This window comes from Nesoenas mayeri (assembly GCF_963082525.1).
Source record: "Nesoenas mayeri genome assembly, chromosome: 1".
NCBI classification, from domain to species: Eukaryota; Metazoa; Chordata; class Aves; order Columbiformes; family Columbidae; genus Nesoenas; species Nesoenas mayeri.
The window spans coordinates 38,222,268-38,236,096 of record NC_137541.1 but is presented as its reverse complement, the minus strand read 5'-3'; the positions used below and the strand labels follow the sequence as shown (position 1 = coordinate 38,236,096).

The 13,829-nt window shown below is 40.2% G+C and overlaps 1 protein-coding gene across 2 annotated transcripts in view; it reads left to right on the top strand.

Moving 5' to 3' along the window:
• MYH9 (myosin heavy chain 9) overlaps positions 1-13,829 on the top strand; it is a 70,799-nt gene that overhangs the window by 30,442 nt on the left and 26,528 nt on the right. The window contains exons 4-11 of one of the 2 annotated variants that reach the window (XM_080342952.1): positions 1,823-1,850; positions 2,614-2,707; positions 7,663-7,755; positions 8,208-8,271; positions 8,832-8,930; positions 9,836-9,979; positions 12,146-12,241; positions 13,098-13,216. In XM_080342952.1, coding sequence (XP_080199078.1) covers positions 1,823-1,850; positions 2,614-2,707; positions 7,663-7,755; positions 8,208-8,271; positions 8,832-8,930; positions 9,836-9,979; positions 12,146-12,241; positions 13,098-13,216 — 737 coding nt within the window. The remainder of the gene's footprint in view (positions 1-1,822; positions 1,851-2,613; positions 2,708-7,662; positions 7,756-8,207; positions 8,272-8,831; positions 8,931-9,835; positions 9,980-12,145; positions 12,242-13,097; positions 13,217-13,829) is intronic. The other variant, XM_080342953.1, reaches the window with a different exon arrangement.

Genomic DNA, 13,829 nt, shown 5'->3' with positions numbered 1-13,829 from the left:
CTTTTCTTATTCCATTACAGTGTGTCTGAAAGCTAGATATAATTCTTTCTTTATAAACCAAGTTTATAGAAGATTTTTCTTGGTGAAGATGACATTTATGACATTAGGACTGAAATGTTAAATTGACTTGCAGCAGCAGTGTTTGAGGGTATAGAAGGTGGTTTCAGGTACTTGAACTTTATCTGACTATAAATTCTTCTCTAATTATAGCTCAGTCTCTTGATCTTGCCCGAATCAACTCGAATGGTGACTCAGTTATGTTGCCTAAATACTCTCTGGTGGGGAGAATACTGAGTGTACTTGGGTTCTGTAAGCTATTGAGGATTGGAATAGAAAGAACCAGTAGCTAAAATACGGAGACAGTCGCATCCATAAATGTATTGTTGAAGGTTACCAATTGCTGAAATAATTTATTAGAGCAATCCAGTGACCTGTGTACTCTCAGAGATGTCTGAAGCTTGCTTTTTCTCTGTTTAGAGATTAGACTTCAGTCCAACACAAAATTGGGGCACAGTGTGGAAAAAGGAAAGAATGACAATAACGGGATGAAATCTTAACTGCTGTGTTACTAAGGTTCTCAGGCTGGATCATCTAATCTAGTCTTGATCGTCAGCAGGGCGGGGGGGCAGAACCCTTAAAATCAAACAAACAAAAAAACCCACATCTGAATGGGTAACTTACAAACTAATGAGGATTTTTGGTGGCACAGTCTGTTCTGTGTGTGCCCCGAAAGCTCTTGTGAAGTGTTGGTGAATGACTTGCTGTGCCAATTCTGTTCCATGTCTTGAAAGGTCTTGCTGCCCCTGTGATGGCTACAAGCTGCTAAGGCTGTGGTGGCACAGGCACTTTGCAGTCTGCCCAGTGCTCCCAGCTGATTCCTGGTGGCATGGGGGAGGATTGGGATGCAGATTGGAGGTGGATGAAAGGTGAAACTAAGGGAGTGTGTTTACACAGAAGTGAAGGAGCAGTGGGATGAAGGCATGGTGGAAGGTCTAGTCAGGACTGTGTATGAGGACGTGGAATCATAGGTGAAAGCTTAAAGGAGGTTAAAGATGTGGCAGAAGACAGTGGTGGGCAGGCTGGGTGAAGTAGGTTCTGTAACTAGAAAGGTATTATCGTCCACAGCTGGGAATTGAACACTGGAGTTAGCTGTCTACCGGTATGTCAACTTGAGAAAGTAGGTTTCTACTGTTACCAGCTGCTGTGTTAAAACAAAACGGGATGGTGCCACAAACAAATCATCCATATAGGACTTTGACTGCTGCTCAGTGTTATAGTTTTCAAGTCTATTCTGTACAAAATAAGTGACAAAACTTTCTCACTGGGCTTCCAGTGTTTGTTTTGGGGGCAAAAGCCTCTGAGGTGAATTTTTGGCACTTTAGGATTTGTAGCAGTTGCTCTCCCTCTTCCCACCTTCCCCTTCCATCTCCACAACTCTGCTGATAACTTTTGTAAGTCAGCGTGGGCCCAGTATAATGGAAGGGGGAGTGGGCTGAAGAAAAAGTAGAGGTACATCAAACTGTAGCTCTGTGGTAAAGAAACATTCAGTGAGAGACTTCTGTATTGTTTGCAGAAAAATAATAATGCAAACAATATTCTTTCTGGGTGAAGAAAACTAAATTGCTGTGGTGCCATTTTACTTTGACATATGGTGGGAGGTTGGGGTCTGTTGCCAGAAGAGGGGTAACCTGGCCATATTTCTGACAATACTTGTCAGAATTTACTTGTTCCTGGTTTTGTCTTTGGTGCTGATTTTAATTCTGTCACAGAAGTTTAATTTTAGTGTCTTAGTCTGACTACTTTTTAAAAATTTTTATTCTAGATCGAGAGGATCAGTCCATCCTTTGCACGTGAGTATAACAGTTGTCAGTGTGTCTTAATTGTGAATGCTGGGGGTGGGCTCAGTAAATCAGGGAGTAGGGGAGAGTCAAGGAAAATCCCACTGCAGTTCATCCAATATGTACGTAATCTTTTCTGCAGAATAATTTTCATAAGAATTGGGGGAAGAAGTAACGTTTTGAAACAGCCTCTGTGTTCAAACTCCTTAAGAAATACAGCCTTGTCAATTGAACGGGCTTGGAGAAGTCCTTCAGGTTTAATGCGGCTGTTGTGTTTAAGTACATTCATACTGATGAGGCTGATACAGTAACAGATACTCTTGATACAGCAGTTTCTTTTCAAGACACAGGAAAATTTGTTGGCCTTCAGTTCTGGTTAAGGAATTGGTGTGTTTCTTTTTGCAGTCAGGAGGTCTCCTATTGAAAGATTCACTTCATTACCTTTCAACCCTAGCTCTGCAGCAGCCTGGGGATTATTCCTCGGCCACTTGGCAATTTTTATATCCATGTGACTAGAAAGCATAGTTCCTTATTGGCTTCACTCCTACATGCACATGAACAGAACCCGCACCGAGCGGCAAACTGGCTGAGGGCTAGCCTGCAGTCCAGCTGCATTGCCACTACTTGCCAGTACAACTTGTTTTTTCTTGGTTTTGAGGGAGGTGCCACAATGGCCAGAATGCAGTTAAGGAGCTCTGTAGCCCTTTTGGGGTTAGAAGTATAAATATGTCCCCCTGTGTCTTGTTTGTGAATTAATTGCAGATTTTCTTTACAGAGGTGAATCAGGAGCTGGTAAGACAGAGAACACCAAGAAGGTCATTCAGTATCTGGCTCATGTTGCTTCTTCACACAAGTCTAAAAAAGACCAGGTAAGACCTGGGTTTAATGATGCTTTATTGCTGTACTGGTTTTGGACAATAAATATATATTGGCTGATGTTGGTAAAAAACATATCGCTTAATAAAATCCTAGATACTAACATCTGTCAGGGCACTGAGGAGGACAGTGAACTATGAAACAATACAAGTTTGTCAAAAATTGCAAGCCAGGGAACATTGTTCTAAGTAATTACTGCTTTGAACTCAGTGGAGCTACAGTGGGGATAAACTCATACAGAACCTCTTGGATTTGTGGGCAAATGCATGGGCAAGAAACGCTTTTACATGGATGTGTTGCTTATAACCAGTCCAGGTAGTGTAAAACCTTTATAGATTAGGTCTGGCTATTATATATGCTATCTCAAAACTGGAGGATACAGTGATAGGCTAGTTGACATCAGCTGAAAACTTTAAAATTGTAGGAAAACATTAAAAGGGTGGAAACCAGCCAAGTGTTAGCAGCACATGAAAGGAGGGTGGTGATGATGGTGGGAGGACTTTAAAGATGTCTCACTTATATTTTTTTCCCCCTCCCTCTCCCCCGATGGACTATTGCCGAATTCGTCAGTTGTATCCTCGTAGGTGAGCTGCACGTTTACTGCACGTTCTGCACCAGGAATGCATTTTCTGTCCCATTGTGTGATTTTTTTGAGCAGCTTTTCACTCCACACCAATATCACTTTCTGCAGCTAAAACAAATCCATAGACAATTCACAATTTTTATTTTTTTTTTTTTTTGTGTGGTGCACAGTAATCTTTTTGTGAGGATGTTCAATTGGAGGCTAAAGTAATATCAAATACACTCTTGTTCTGTGCTCAATACTAGTTTGAATGTAAAGTTTTCCTTGCAGGATTTTCCCAGATATACCATTCAAGAAGTATTCCCCCAGGGCAATAGGACTGGGCCAGGCTTTCCGAGAACCATAAGTGTCTAGTATGTGTGGTGTTCCTAGTAAGATAAATGTAGTTAGGTGTTTAGCATTCTATTCCCCACAGTGAGATGTGGTGGCACGTACAAAGAAAGGTTTCTGTGGGGAAGGCTGCCCTGCAGGCAGGGTGTTCCATGGCTGTGAGCTTGTTAGCCAGAGCTGAACACGTGAAATGTTCACTGGTGAGCTGTGTAATGAAAGCCAGATGCCGAGTGTGTCCACTGTATCTCTACATAAGAATTTTCCCGTAGTACCTTAGTGTGTGGGCATGTCCTGTGCATGCAGAATATATGAATAAGGAGGCATCTCTGCGCTAAGGCAAACTGTGTGTGTGCATATAGTAATAACTAACTTCTGGAATCCAACCAAAAATAAACTTTTTATGTGCTAGACTTTCAGACATATGAAGGCTTTTTCCATGGTCTGTCAGTAGCTGTATTTAGAAACATTTTCCTTTTTTCTTTTTCTTTTTTTAAGTGTGGAAAATAGAATCATGGGGTTGAGTTAAGTATTCTTCCACTGCTTATCCTTGAGCAAAATTTCAACCACTGAAGCAGAACAGGCAGTCTGCTTAGGAGAATGTTTAAAACAGTCGTAAGTTGGACTGGTTAGTTTGATTCTCCCCTCCAGATTATAAGGGTTCATGAAGACAAATATATATATATATTTTTTTAGGATGTTGGGTATACTGGTCATGGCAGATTTATTCCTTTAAGGTTGAACATTTATGCTGTAAGACTAGGCACGGAACTTAACTGGTGATAATATAGAAAGTAGTGGTGCTTTATCAGGAAGGTTTCCTAACTGTCTCCTGTTAAAAGTTTTAGATGTAAACCCCTGTTTTTCCAAGTATCAGAGCAAATTCAGATTTATAAGGCATATTTTTCTACTCTAGCACTCTTGTTTTGGAGACAGCGGCAGCTTCCACTGATCCTGGTGCATTAGGGTATTCAGCTAAATAGCTTCTAGCTGCATGGTGTGAATACTAAGAACATTAAACCTGGTTTTGGGGCCTACTGAATCTGATTATATAAACAGGTGTTTTTTCATTTGATGAAACTTTATGGAAGTTGAGATTGATGTCTTCCCATGTTTAGTCTCTACTTCACTACTGACTTCTTAACTCTTGTAATAGTTTATTTACAATATGAGAATCTTTGGAGCTAATCAGAAATTAATAGGTAATAGTTGCTAATGCTTAAGTATTTGTAATGAAGATGAGGTTATTGCTGATCTTTCTCCCTCCCCCATCCAACCAACTGTTGTTGGGACTCAGTTATTTGAGAATCTCTCACATGACTGCAGAAGGAATACAAAAGCAAATCCCTAAAGTGTAAAAAACCAAAACAGCAAAAACCCCTACCAAAGGAAACAAAGAACCCAAGCACCCTCCCCCATCTCTTAGTTTTTTAAATTGCATGCTGTTAAAGCTAGCTGTGAGTTCTCGATGCCTTTCTCCATACTTTCTGAAGAATAAAAGCCAGGCAAAACTTCCACCTTACACAGAAATCATTCCAAAAAGTGTATGAGCAAAAACTTCAGAGTACAAGATAGATGTCAAGGTTTTTCATTGCTTAAAATTGGTGTCATAACTTCAGAGCAATAGCAGAAGAGCACACTGAAGAGTGTGCACTGCCCAACCATGAGCTAACAGATCCAGTGGCTGTTGTTACTTCTGTTGTCATGAGGAATATTGTACATATTTCAAATGCATGCCAAGTATTAAATAAATTTATTTCAGGTCAAGGAATGGCATTTACATGTGTCAGAAAACTGGCAGCATCTTAATGATAAGAACCTTAGAATTTCTAGAAAGCTTGTGATGGACAGCTTTGTGTTGTACTGGTATTGCTTTGCAAAATTACCCTTTCTAGAATGATAATGAAGTCTCTTCCTTCAGTGAAAGATGACTGTCAAAATGTAAGGTGAAAAACCTCAACAAACTTCACCCAAAAACTTCTTTAAAATTTTAAAGATAAAAGGATTATATTTTTAAACAAAGCGTACAGTGCATGCCAGTGAGGAGTGGATATATCACACTAATTGCAACCACTTAATCTTACATGCCATTGCCGCGGCGTGCTGAGAACTTGCTCTTTCCATTGTATTGTGGTGCTAAGGAAAGTCATAACTGACTTGACCAACTCTTTAGCATTTTCCTTTCCCCAAAGCTGTGTATCACTGTGTGACTGAGCTGGCGTTTTCTATGCATTTTGCTGCCTTGGTGGTTCAAGAGACTGAAAAGCCTCTAAGCTACAGTTTACTGACACCTACTTGACACTAATGACACTTTCTTCCTGAGGTATTAAATATCAGAAGGGTCTGTGGTATGGATTTCTGTTAACTTTTGATCTTTGTGTAGGTAAGCATGACCTTAGTTGTTTTTGTTCAATTATTTTTTTCTTTTTTAGCCAAGTAATTATTGGTATCAAAGCTTGACTTTTGTTTAGAGGAGAAAATTGGCTTTTTTTTCTGTCTTCCCTCCTTGTTCCATAATTGGGCTGAAATGCTATGTTGCTGGTATCTCTCACTTGCATAGTAACAGGCTGCAGTCACAAAGGCCTAGGACTTCACTGCAGGAATGAGGTGAGAGTGTTCCAGCTTCTGTACGTGTCCCAGAATAGGAGGGGGAATGTGACAGAGTTTCAAGGACTGAACCCTGGTTTCAAGGCGTTCTCCTTGCAAAGCCACATGCTGGCTCTGTTGTGAGAGATCAGATGTCCCAGCTCAGGTTCCCTTCCCAGACCTAACCACCTTGTTATACACACTTGACAGTGAATGGAAGTGTTTGCAGCAGCTGCTTATTCTGTATATATGCAGTTCTACAGGGACTGAGGGTCTTGTTTGGCCTTGCAGTTTGCAAGCATGAAGTGAAGTGATTGTCGAAGTAAGAAATAAAACCTTGTAGTTCTTTGTACAGTTTCTCATGTATCTTCCTCTCCTTTTTTTTATAATGCATGTATTTTTAGGACTGTGTAAGGACCAATCTGTTTTATAATGCCCTTTGAGAATGAAAGAGAACAATTTTCCTTTAGAAATACCCTTAAATAATTTGCCCATAAATTCCAGTTCTCATGGATGAAACTTCATTTCCATCCGTTGTGCACAGGAACTCTTGAGTACTTACTGATAACTGCTAAAAAGGGAAACATTAATGCTAAAAAGAGAAACATTAATCTAAACTGTCGCTTTCTGTCTCTAGAAGCTTTTTAGTTAATCTTGAAATATATAGAACTCCATGCTTTTAGCACAAAGGAGAAGCAATTTTTAAAAACAGCCAGGGATAAAACTGGAGCCTGCAGGGAAAAGTGTATATGCTCCAATGGTCTAGTACTTGGCAGGGATGAGATAAAGGTTCTGAATTTTTTTCTACAGCTCCAGCATTTTGTGTTCCTTGAGGGAAGGAGTGCGCAAATATGGCAGCAGAATGCAAGCGATCATGCAGTTTGTGGGATACCACTAATTCTCTTTTTTGTGTGCTTCCTCACAAAGGAGGTTTTTGCTTATTTGTATTTTGGAAGATGTAGACTCTCAGTGCAAGCCTTTTGGTATGTTTTTGTTTTTTAAACATTATACTTTTTCAGGCTAGTTTCTTAGCCTTCTACTAGCAGAGTTCAAGACTGTTTTGCAGGATTTTCCTCACTCTTCCAGCCTAGATGGCAAGACACTTATGGGATAAGGGCTTGATCTTGGAATGTACAGTGTTTCACTTTAATCCTGGGAAGTCCGTGGGATGTTATGGCCAAGTGGCTTTGAAGGGCTTCTTGTTAACAGAAAGACAGCACTGGGATTCCCTTATGTTGAGGGAGGGAATAAGGTATATTTGTCAATGTTTCTGTTTTACCCAGATAACTAATGAGTCTCCTTTGAAGGTTTAAGTGATCATCTCCTGAGGCTTAATGTGGCTTCTCTACAACAGATACCAAGCTAGTGTGAATTGAAGCTTCAGCACTGGTTTGACCCAAAGTTAATGCAGTAAACTGCCACCTACTTTATTAATTTCTGATTTTGCTCTAGGGAGAACTGGAGAGACAGTTGCTCCAGGCTAATCCCATCCTGGAGGCCTTTGGAAATGCCAAGACAGTAAAGAATGACAACTCCTCAAGATTTGTGAGTATTACTATGCAGCATGGAGGCCAGTATTTTACTTGCTCTGAAGAGCAACGGACAGTGTCTGAGAGGCGGATGGGGGGAGCTGGAACTAAGTGAAGATGTTGAACCTAACGTTGAGGGAGGCAGAACTGTCCAGATCATATAGCACATGAAACTGAAGGAACCCTGGTTGTGGGAGATCTGGGCTGAAACATAATTAATTTGAAGTGTAGGCTGTCTGAATGTCAGAAATGCCTGAAAGTGTTTGCTGTCGTCTTTGTTAAATCACTGTTGTGATCAGCAAGCATTGCTGATCTTAACTATTGGCTGACCTTGTGTTTTGCCTAAAACCTGCCTCACCTGTTCTGAATTTCCTTTCCTGAATTAAAAAGGGAAGGTTTACCTTTTCTGTTTACTGCTGTTACCAGATAGAATGAATACTAATTTTAATGCTATTACCTTCCTCTTAGGGCAAGTTCATCAGAATCAACTTTGATGTCAACGGCTACATTGTTGGAGCCAATATTGAGACCTGTATCCTTTCTGTAACCACTGAAAAAGAGAAGTTAGAGGCTATAGAGGTGGCAGTAATGGTACCTAGCAGTCTCTTCACAACTGTCTTTCTGTTTCTCAGGTCAAGAAAGTGGTAGGAAACACTTAAATTTATGCTTGCAAGATTACTGTTGTAGTCTCCTGTTTCTTCAAGTGGTGACCATTGTGATCATGGTGGAAATCTTTTATGAATGAATGAATTCTAATCTTAGGAGGCTGAAATGGAAGTGTAAACTGTGATAAGATGAATAGTTTTGCAATTTTGTAAGCCATTATCACTTCTGTTCAAGGCAAATAAGGATGGAGGATCACTGTTTTCCTGATTTTGTCAGTTAAGTGTCTCTTATCGTAGTAGCTGTCATTCAGAGGCTGGCAGAACTGGGGCCAGAAACTCAGTGGGTTCTTGACTGGTAATGATTGATAAATCAATGCCCCTGTTAAATGTCATGAGGACAACATCAGGTAGTATGCATTTTTTTTTTCTCCTGGCATAGAATAGGAAGTGTTTTGTGTGTCCTACCATATGCCTTGACTCTCTGAAGATCTGCTGGAGAAGTCACGTGCAATTCGTCAAGCCAAAGAGGAGAGAACATTCCACATCTTTTACTACTTGCTGTCTGGGGCAGGGGAACATTTGAAGAGTAAGTATGATTTTGTTGTAATCATGGTGTTCCCTCATCACAGTGACAGAGGGTCCAGAACTCTTGTAGGCTAGGACCTGTGACTTCTCATTTCTTGGCTCTGCCTTTTAGTTATGGTCACTGCACCTCTCTTTCTGTACATTCACACCTCCCTCTGCCCTCCCCCTGTACTTTTCAGTTCCTGAAAACTTGCTTCTCTGGTTCCTTTCTGCACTTGTCTCCTTGCCAGCAATGACTCTACACCCTTCCTTATCTAAATCATTGTCCTATGTTTAGTCTCGTCTTGCATGATGTAAACCCTTCTAGTGCAGAGATGTTCCTACTGTGAGGTACGCAGCATTTAACTGAATGGAGAACTACTTCTAGCACCTAAGCAGCTCCAGAAATCTACAATCCTAGAGCACTTGGCTTTAATACCTTAGCCTGGTAATCTGGGTCCATGTTGTGCAAGGGCTGCAGATCAATCTGGAGGAAGGACAGAACGAGAGAGCTTTTTTTCATAGTTTCTACTGTTTTAAGAGCTGTATATTAACTTTCACCTGACTTGAAACAAATGAGGTGTCTGAAATTAAAGGCAAATTTACTTTCAAGTTAATCCTTTCTTCTTATAGACTTAGGGCATAATGATGATTGGCACTGCTTTGGTGAAGTAGTCCAGAGGAAGGAATAGAAAGAAATAAGGCAGAAAACTTCACATTTTATCTAAAATACATTAAATATTCAGCCTGCAGTAAACCTGGGCTTAATCCCAGATTCATGCAGCACCTGCTAGTTTATGCAAGTCAGAAATTTGTTCTCTGTGGTAGCTTGTTGTCCATTACAAAAAAAAAAAAAAAAAAAAAAAAAAAAGAAAAAGAGAGAAAGCCATAATACCATAATAACTTCTTTCTCAATTGCTTCCTAAGCTGATCTGCTGCTGGAGCCTTACAACAAATACCGCTTCCTTTCCAATGGGCACGTTACAATACCGGGTCAGCAAGACAAAGATATGTTTTTGGAGACCATGGAGGCGATGAAGATCATGGGCATCCCAGATGAGGAACAGATAGGTATGAATCCTCTGATGAGCTTGAAAATGCAAGGAAATGAAAGAGGGAGCAGATCATATCTCTCTGGGGCTTTATTGTTCTGGGGTTCTTTGTTCTGCCTTTTTTGTTGTTCCGGTTTTGTCTGGTGTCCTCCCCCCGCCCCCCAAGTGAACAGTGTGCAAGTAAAAAATTAGTGGCTTTGGAATGACCTGCCTCAGGGATCTACCAGCGCAGTTTCAGTTTATCCAGTTAACATTACAAGTCAAGCAGCTGATGAAAACATGCTTCTGCTTGCTGCTTTTGTTCCCAGTTTGAGGGCTGCATATCCGGTTTATGAATAACACATCCAAGATACGAGAATCTCCTCATTCTCTTGTGCAGTGCATGGCTTGTGTGCTCCCCCTATCCCTAGGCAATAGCTTTAAAGTATCTAATCCAACCACTGCTGGATTAATACTTTGAGAATGGCCTGGCCATAGTGCCTTTCTTTCCAGCTTAACACTGAACTGCTGATCAGAAATTAATATTGTCTGATGCTGGGAGCACAGTACCATGACAGTGAAGCTAGAATTATGTGCAGCCAGCACGAAGTGCAGTGATACGTATTCAGCCAAGCTCTGTGCTGTCTCATTCATGATCTGTCTCATTGCTTGGAAACCAGTGTTCTGCAAAATCTCCATTTCTAGATGTATGAAGTCCTCTAAGACTATTTTTTCTCTATTCTGAAGCAAGCATCTGTGGTGGTTTGAGGTCACCACCTCCTTTGCTGGAGGCTGCAGCTCCTGTGGCTGTAGAGAATATGTGCCTGTGCCTTAACTATTGCTCTTGTCAATTCAGCCTCCTATAAATCCACATTGTTGTTATCCACAGTTTAATACACTTCTTGATATCCTGAATCATCTGAGACTGAAACAGCTGTATGAAGGTGAAGAAAATTTTGCCTAAATCAAATTAAGGAATTGGCAGTCTAATTTGTGGTCAAGATGTCCTCCTATGCCATTTTTTTGAGTTGAGTTTTTGGTGTATTGTCTAAGGCATGTGTTTTTTTGTCACATAGATGGTCTATTGGTTCCAGCCACTACAGCAAAGAGAGTTTTAATGTTTAGCACTTAATGCACTTCACACTTTGAACAGTAATGTTCCTTTAGGCTTAAAAGAATAATACATACAGGAGCTGGCTGAGTAGTAGGCTTGATTATTTTTGATGTAAAACATAAACACTAGCTATGTTAATTTATGGAACAACACCAAAATAAATTGTCTCTCCAAGTGCGAGGACTCCAGATTCAGCTGTCAAACCACTGGATTTCATAGTGTGCCACTAGGAGCGTATATGTGTCTTTTCTGTTAGTCCTGATTTAGCATATATGGAGCCTTTATTCACTGTGCTATCAAAAAGATATTGTTTTTTAAAAAAATGTGTCTGTAATGGGTAGAAATTAGGGGATGAAAAAGTCTTTAGTACAAGATCTCCTTTGCAAGTGATGGGCAGTTTACCTTGCTCAAGGCAACTTGAAGCTCTTATGCAATGAGCTTTCATTGATACATGGTGGAAACCGAATTGATGCTATGGCCCTGAAAAATGTCTTTCCTGTCTTAGCATCTAGTGTTACTTTTTTGATTTGCATCATTCAAAAAGCATGGGTGGGGTGCTTCAGCATGCAATTAGTAATAGTTACGGTACAGGCACTTTTGCCCACATCCTGCTGCCCTTCATACATTATAAAGTATGTCTGTATGGTCTACAGACCTTGGTCAGGGACCGGAAAGTGGATATGTGGTTAAAGGAACAAAATCTTCCTTCTCTTAATTGGTTTGTACTCTTAATGACTATCTCTTTCCTGTGTTTAGCAGTAGTCATTGAGGAAAACAGATTTATCAAAAAATAGAGATGATGTAGGATGGTGCATTACCCTCAGTCCTGACTCCCACTTTACTATAGTGATTTTGAGAATGGGTAAATTTCCAAGCTGTCTTGCATAGTCTTGCATAGGAGGGACAGTGAAAGTCTTGTGTCCTGAATAGGAGTCAGAGAGAGTAATTACCTGTGGTGGTTATTCCCAAATTCCAGAAGGATCTTTGGGATATTGAGAAGGGCCTCATAACCATGTTAGGAAAGGTAACTGGGTCATATTAAGGCTTTTGCTAATGTCTGGCACTAAGCTGTTGTTACTATTATTTTAAAAGGTCTTCTGAAGGTTATCTCAGGTGTTCTTCAACTTGGCAACATAGTGTTCAAGAAGGAGCGTAATACAGACCAAGCCTCTATGCCAGACAATACAGGTAAACAATCTCCTTTTCCCACCCCAAAGAAAAATGCAGTAAAAAGACTATGGGGAGTTGTTGCAAGTAGAATAATATATTACAGCATGTAGAGAATGCTGGAGTCCTGTTTTTCTATGAGGCAAATAATTTGTTAAAGGAGCGGACATGCTCCTTGGTAAAAATACACAGTTTTGCCAGGCGTGTGTTGGCAGCCACTCCTGGGCAAGAATGTGGCACTGTTCTTGTGACAGGGCTGGGCAGGAAGAACACGTAATGACCAGATGAAAAGGGTTACTCTACTGGAATATGTAGTGTGTGTGTTTTAACCAAGCTGGGAAAGATTGCCCCTACAAACCTATATTATCAGACTCTAAAGAATGTTCTTTGCTGACTTTTTAGTTAAGCTTGTAGTTGTAAGAGTAAGGTGGATAGTTTTGTGGTAGGTATAAAGTATGGGTACATATTTTAATTGTACTGCCCATTGTTGCATGTGTAAGTAGTACTATGTTTCACATGATGGAAGGCTGTCTTTTGGAAGGCTTAGCTCTTAGACCTGCGTTATAGATGTACTGCAGAAATAGAAGAGGTTGCTAATTTATCTTTAAGTGTTCATATTTTTGGCTGTTATTATTATGGGAAATATGTTCTAAATGGTGTTTTGGATCTTTAATATGAAATACAGAGTTGCCTCAAAGACTAATCAGTAGATGAAGACAAAGCAATTGTCTCATTAACCTGTTCTTCATTTAACATTTTTTCGAAGCTGTTTCATGACTCTTGTGGGAAGGCAGTTGCAGGAATGTTTTTCTCTTGCTTTCTGTGAGAAAAACAAAGTAACGTTAATCTTTTTGTTGTTTCCTCTTACCCTGTTTAGCTGCTCAAAAAGTGTCTCACCTTTTGGGTATCAATGTGACGGATTTCACTAGAGGTATCCTCACTCCTCGCATCAAAGTCGGGCGAGATTATGTCCAGAAAGCTCAGACCAAAGAGCAGGTATGCATTCTCAAAAAAATTAACAAGAACTTCAGTCTTTAATCTTGCCATCACAAATCTAAAAAATGTAGTAGAGGTTTCTGTAGCATTTAATAACTCTCTTTATGACTGCAATGTATAGCAACTGCACTTGGATTTGTAGCGCACAAATTGCTTCTAGTATTTGCTCAATTGATCTGTACAAAGATAGAAATCATCCTGCCCCTGTAACACTTTTTCTCATCTGTAAGAGAAAAAAAAAAAAAGGCAAATTCCCTAATTTTGGTGACTGCCTGTCCCAAAGGAGTAAGTTTGTTCAGTGCTGTATGCAAGGATGACATTTTCAAGTTGCTGTAATACAGAAAGCACCATTTTTTAGTAGGTCAGCTACTAGGGTAGAAGAATTTGCTGCTCACCCTTGAAACTGATTGTAGATTTTATAACACTCTCGAATCAGGTTGTGTTCTAAATGAAGCCTGACCTAGGAGCTAGTGGCCTCCTCAGTGGAGCAAAGCCTCTGTGCTTACTCACTGCTGCATGGCTTCTTTATAAACATATCCTTATTGTCAGTGTAAATAAATATCAAAGAGTAGTCTAGGAATAGTCACAGGCTGCATTTCCATGCTGCCTTTCC